Source organism: Chinchilla lanigera, unplaced genomic scaffold (assembly GCF_000276665.1).
Source record: "Chinchilla lanigera isolate Chin_1 unplaced genomic scaffold, ChiLan1.0 scaffold00008, whole genome shotgun sequence".
Taxonomy (NCBI): domain Eukaryota; kingdom Metazoa; phylum Chordata; class Mammalia; order Rodentia; family Chinchillidae; genus Chinchilla; species Chinchilla lanigera.
In genome coordinates, this window is record NW_004955409.1 from 12,861,568 (window position 1) to 12,868,245 (window position 6,678).

The following is a 6,678-nucleotide window of genomic DNA, read 5'->3' on the forward strand; positions in this document are numbered from 1 at the left end:
TTTTTTTTTTTTTTTTTTTTTTTTTTTTTTTTTTTTTTTTTTTTTTTTTTTTGGTACCAGAAGTTGAACTCAGGACCTCGTGCTTGTCAGGCAGTTTTTCTGTTTTTGTTTTTGTTTTTTTGAGACAGGATCTTGCTATGTAGTCAGGATGGCCTTGAATTCACTTATATAGCCCAGCCTGGCCTCAAACTTAGAGTGATCCACCTGCCTCAGCCTCCTGAGTGCTGGTATTACAGGTGTGCTCCACCACGCCAGGCCAAAACTGTTGATATTAAAAAATGAATTGCAGTCTAGCATGGTAGTCTATACCTGAAGTTCCAGTTCATGTGAGGCTGAGGCAGGAGGATTGAGTGATACCACAGGTTGGAAACCAGCTGCAGCAGCGGAGTGAGACGCTATATTCTTCCTATCCTCACTCCCAAAAAAGAGAAAAAAGAGAGAGAACTGGATTGCAAGTGACAGTATAATAATTCTGTGCTTAGCTTCTATAAGGTATTCTTCGCTCTGCTTCTTTTAATAAGTTTTGCATCCTGCTGAGTAAGCTCAGGTAGTGGTCATCAAGGTGTTCCTAGATTACTGTCCTTGTATTACCTGGAGCTAATTTCTGTAGTACCATCAGATAATAAGCCTAAAGTTGATCTAGATTCCTTCACTGTTTCAAACTTGGAGTCTTCAGAATTTGATTGTGCTAGTTCAGAGTCTGGGCCAGGCAGTTACAAGGAGCACTTTATGTGACTGGTGCTTTTTGTTTTATAACTTTATTTTTGTCACCTTAGCTACATTTTTTTTCCTTTTGGGACAGAGTCTCAATATGTTGCCCCAGCTGGCCTTGAACTCTCTATCCTCCTGGCTCAGCATCCCGAATAGCCAAGATTACAGAGACATGCCACCACACCCAGCCTTGTATTTTATTTTTTCAAAGTTTGAAGACAGATGTAGAAAAGCATTAAATTGTGTTTTACTCTATTGCAGGGGAACATTGTTCTTACAGATTATGAGTACTTAATTTTAAATATCCTAAGGTTTCGAACTGATGAGGCAGATGATGTTAAGTTTGCTGTTCGTGAACGCTATCCAGTGGATCATGCTAGAGCTGCAGAACCTTTGCTTACTTTGGAAAGGTAACATCTTTTGTTTATAAACTCAGTTCTGACTGTTCAAAATGTAAAACTGGGCATATTTCAGAATATGAAAAATGGTCACAAATATTTTGTTTATTTGCATAACAAATTTAGCCTGCTTGAAGTGAATAAGCTACATATAATCAATTAAATCTTATTTGGGAGTAGAAAATGTGGGTGGGTAGTTGGTTGGTTGGTTATTTATTTATTACAAGACAGTGTCTTGCTATATTCGTTCACCCTGGCCTTGAATTCACTATGTGGCCCAAGCTGGCCTCAGACTCATGGAGATCCTCCTGCCTCAGCCTCCTAAGTGCTGGGATCATAAGTGTGCACCAAACTAAATTTTGGGTTACCTCAGATGTTTATGATTTTTTGGTAAATTAAGGGATATCTTCGCTGTTCTGAGAAGACAGATATCTTAGGCAAAGTGCAAAGACAGTTAGAGATTCTGGTTTACTTGAGAAGTAGGGTAGATGAAGGTGATAATTAAGCCTCTGCTGACTATTAGACTGTAATACAAGTCTTCAAAGTTGAGCATGCCTCAGAATTACCTATAGTTGTTAAACTATAGATTGGATGTCTTTGCTAATGTAGTTGATCTAGTGTGGGGCCCAGGGATTTGCATTCCTAACAAGTGCTCTGATAGTGCTGATGCAGCTAACCGGGACTACGCTGACACAGGATTAAGAGTTTTTTTTTTTTTTTTTTCTCGGTTTTTCTCCTGTACTGGGAACTGAACTCACTACCTTGCACTTGCCAGGCAGGCGCTTTTGCCGCTGAGCTAAATCCCCAGCTCCCAGGATTAAGAGTTTTGTCTTGGGCAGGCCTATAATCCCAGTACTCTGGGAGGCCGAGGCAGGAGGATCGCAAATTCAAACACACCCTCTCCAATTTAACACCTTACCAAGAGCCTGTGTCAGAAAGCTGGACTAAGAATATAGCCCAGTGTTCAGGTCCTGATTCAGTCCCTGGTAGAAGGGGACAAGGGGAGAGTTTTTATTAACTGATTAATTGGTAAAGCCATTTCGGATGTTATGCAGATGTTAAGATATGGCACAATTTACAAATGCCTTTAAACTTTCATATAAAAAGTTACTTATATCACTCATATATGAGCACATTGATGCTAAGGATTGTGATTTAGTTGAACAAATACTGATTTTTCTTAGAAAGTCTGTAGCCTGGGCATAGTGGTGCACACCTATAATCTCAGCACTTGGGAGGCTGAGACAGGAGGATACTTGTGAGTTCTAGACCACCCTGGGCTACAAAGTGAGCTCAGGGCCAGCCCGAACTGCATATAGTGAGACCCTGTCTCAAAAAAAAAAAAAAGAAAGAAAAAGAAAATCTGGGTTCAAGTCCCAGGCTCCTGTTCAAGAACCTACTAATTTTGAAAAAATTACTTTTATGGCCCATTTTCTCACCTACAGAAGGGACTAATCTGTGTTATATTTTAGAGTATTGTAAAGATCAGGTGGCATTGATGCAGATGAAAATAATATGAATGTGAACACTGGTGTAAGGTTTATTGAATACAACATAGTAAGAGGTGTGCCAATTTTTTTCACAGATTGACTGGAATAATAACCAGTGCACCTAAGGGGGAATCACTGAAGAGAGTTCTTAACCCATTACTTCGTGAGTAATCCTACATATGATGATGAAGTGTTTGCAGATAATGGTTTTTAAATTTTTTTAAATTTTTATTTATTTATTTGTTTTTGGTCTTTTTGAGACAGGGTGTCACTATGCAGTTCAGGCTAGCCTTGAACTCACTTTGTAGCCCACGCTGGTCTCGAACTCGCAACGGTCTGCCTGCTTCAGCCTCCCGAGTGCTGGGATTACAGGCGTAAGCTACCACGCCCAGCATATTTTTAGAAACATACCTGTTATTTTGGTAGAAAATTTGAACAAGTATTTTCAAAAGACATCTTAAGTAAAAATTTGTTTTCACAAAGCTTTTGTAAATGGGGAGGGGAGAAGGGACTGAAGGGAAAGTAGGGGAATGGAGAAAAAAAGAAGTGATAGCACGTTAAAAAGTAAATAAATAGCCAGGTGTGATGGCGCACACCTGTAATCCCAGCACTTGGGAGGCTGAGGCAGGAGGGTCATTGGGAGTTTGAGACCAGCTTGGGCTACAAAGTGAGCTCCAGGCCAGCCTGAACTGCATTGTGAGACCCTGTCTCAAAAAGACCTAAATAAATAAATAAAAAACAGCTATGGACTTAGATATATATTAGTCCATAGCTAACAACCTATTTCTATTTAGTTTTTCTTGAATCTCTGTAAGGAATGTTTTGTAGCTTTTTTGTGTACATGTCTTGCCTATCTTTTATTAGATTTATCCTTAAGTAATCAATATTTTTTGATGTCCCTGTGAATGTTATATTTCCAGTTCCCAACTATGTTTTGCTTTCATATAGGGATAAAATTGGTTTTTGTATATTGATCTTGGCTCAGTTATGTCAGGACTAGTAGCTTTTTTAAAAAAAAATTCCATTGGATTTTCTACAGGGATGATCATGTCTTCTGGTAATAAAGACATTTCTGCTTTCTCTTTTCACAAAAAAAGGGCATTTGTTTTCAAGGAGGAAAAGTGTGTTGTTTTGTTTTGGCTTTGGTACTAAGGATTAAACCTAGGGCCTTTTGGGTGGTAGGCCTGCCATTGAGCTACATCTCCAACCCTAAGAACTTATACCACATCAAAGTTTGAACCTTTTTTCTCCCTTTTTGGTCTTTTTTGAGACAGGGTCTCTATGCAATTCAGGCTGCCCTTAAGCTCACTTTGTAGCCCAGGCTGTCCCGAACTTGTAATGGTTCTCCTGTCTCAGCCCCCTGAGTGCTGGGATTACAGGTGTGCACCGCCACACCTGGCAAAATGTGAACTTTTTGTATCATTTTATTTAAAAGCAGTGCAGAGTATGTTATTAGTACTTCAGTGTTCGCTGTAGTATTCTGAGAAACTACTTTCCCCACAGCCCTCCCAGCACTTACACCCTCATTCTTTTGGATAATACTCATTCCTGCTAGATTGCGGTTGTATTTTATTGTGGACTTGATTTGTATTTCCTTGATGATTGGTAGGGGTGAACATTTTTAAAAAAGTATACATCTTGGCCATTTGTCTTTTGAGAAATATTTTTTAAAGCCTCTTGCTCAATTTTTAATTGACACACCAGTCACTGCTAAACAAGCCTTGTGAGTTCAATTCCCAGTTCCAAAAAAAACAAAACACAAAAAACCGGGCCATGTATTCCAGGAATAAATCCCCCCCATGTCTTGGTTTTGGGGATTGAACTTGGCCCCGTTGCACTGCACTACATGATATCTATATATCTATCTATAGATATATCAATCTATAGATATCTATCTATAGATATATCAATCGATATATCTATGTATCCTTTTTTTTGGGCAGGGTCTAACTTGCTAAGTTGGTTGCATAGGCTCGGGTTAAACTCACTATTTCCTGCTTTAGCCTCCGAGAGTCCTAGAATTACAGTTGTGAGCAGCCATGCCTTTCTGTAGTCTTTTTTTTTTTTTTTGTCTTTTGAGACAGGGTCTCGCTGTGCAGTTCAGGCTGGCCTTGAGCTCACTTTGTAGCTTAGGCTGGTCTCTGATCTTGCAACAACCCTCCTGCTTTAGCCTCCTGAGTGCTGGGATTACAGGCGTGCGCCACCATACTGGCCTATAGTCTTTCTTTCACATGTGGTGAATGCCATTAAATTCCTATAATGTGCACTGATCCCAAATATCTGTAACTATTTCAGTTACTATTTCTAATAATTCAAAATAAGTAAACATTTTTATTTTCATTGGTTATTTTTTATTGAATAGATCATTCTTACGGTAACATAAACATGTTTTTAATATTCAGGGGGTTTTTTGGAACTAGGAATCGAACTCAGGACCTTGCACTTGCCAGGCAGGCACCATGCTGCTGAGCTATATCCTGGCCCTTAATATTCAGTTTTACAGGATAATACTAAAAACAGTTCCCTTTGCTTTTGTAGCCTATGGACCAGCTCTCATTGAGCACTGTCTCATAGAAAATGGATTCTCTGGCAATGTCAAAGTGGATGAAAAGTTTGAAAGCAAAGGTATGTCTTCATGATACAGGTTTTGTCCATATCCACTGGTATCCTTTTTTTCGTGGTGCTGGGACTCAAACCTATGGTCTCAAATATTTTAGGCAAGCTATACCCCAAGCCTCCATTTATTCTTTTTTTTTTTAATTGTTAATTTCTAGTCAAGTAATAATAGGTAGTTATGCGCTTAAACACATTTGACCTATGAGTGTCCTATACCTATGGGTATTCCTGCTGTCTACTGTAGTATGGAGCTTTATTCCTAGTAATATGCAGCTGAGTCTCTTGATCTACCTTCAAATCTTTTGACTTTAGAATATTTTCCCTTTCCGTCCTCTAAATTTTTGGACTGGTTACTGACCTTGGAGCAGCTGTAATTCTGAGGAGTTGAATTATTACCCTTCAGACTTAAGACGGAGTGCTACTAGAAACAGTGTTGTTCGTGCATTAGAATTTCTGTAGTTCTGTGATGGGGTTGTATGATTGAGGTAGAATTTCATGATGTTGTGGGTTTGATCCCCAATACTTCAGAATAATTAAAATCGCAATAATGAAGAGGGCCAATGATGTAGCTTAGCGGTAGAACACTTCCTATGTTGTGTGAAGCCCCAGGTTCAATCCCCAGTATCACAAAAATCAACCCTGGTAACTTCTTAGAGAAAAAATAGAATTAAGAATCTATAAGTAGGCCCAAATATATTAGAGAATTTACCAATAAAGTGGCTGTTATGAATGGATGGATGATTCAGTAATAGGCTGGCCGTTATGCAAACCATTTAGAAGCATGAAAGGGTGTATTTTTCTTGAGTACTTTATATTGTTTCATACTTTTCTGTTTTTCTACCTGGTTGTGTAAGAATGATTAATTGCCACTTTTCTTTTGTCTTTTTGAGACAGTTTCGCTGTGCAGTCTGGGCTGGGTTTGATCTCACTTTGTAGCCCAGGCTGGCCTCGAACTCACAGTGACCCTTCTGCCTCAGCCTCCCAAGTGGTGGAATTATAGGCATGCACTCCTGTTCCTGGCCTGGTTAATTGACACTTGATTGGAACTCCTTTTTTTCTTTTTATTCTCCTATTAGATATTGAAAAAGTGCTTGTTTGTATGCAGAAGGCAGAAGACTATATGAAAACAACATCCAACTTCAGTGGAAAGGTAGCACCATGTGTACATATTGTATATTGTTGTGGCTTATTTGGATTATCAGGGCTAGGGATATAGCTCAGTGGCGTAAGTTCCTGCCTGGCAAGCGCAAGGTGCTAAGTTTAATTCCCAGTACCAAAAAAAAAAAAAAGAAATCCTGGATTTCCAGGTACTAAGTGTTCATTAGAGGATCAATATATGTACATTTAATTTTTCTAATTTGGAAAACTGGTATTTGTAATATGCTTATTCTAGAGTGGTGACTTTTCGGTTTTTTGTTTTGTTTTGTTTTTTGGTACTGTGGATTGAACTCAAGGCCTTGGTT

At 38.9% G+C, this 6,678-nt stretch overlaps 1 protein-coding gene across 1 annotated transcript in view; it reads left to right on the forward strand.

Annotated features, from left to right (window-relative positions):
• Positions 1-6,678, forward strand: part of Nemf (nuclear export mediator factor) — a gene marked incomplete in the record, with an annotated part of 46,019 nt that overhangs the window by 5,913 nt on the left and 33,428 nt on the right. The window contains 4 exon segments of the mRNA XM_013510340.1: positions 973-1,121; positions 2,695-2,762; positions 5,138-5,224; positions 6,292-6,365. Coding sequence (XP_013365794.1) covers positions 973-1,121; positions 2,695-2,762; positions 5,138-5,224; positions 6,292-6,365 — 378 coding nt within the window.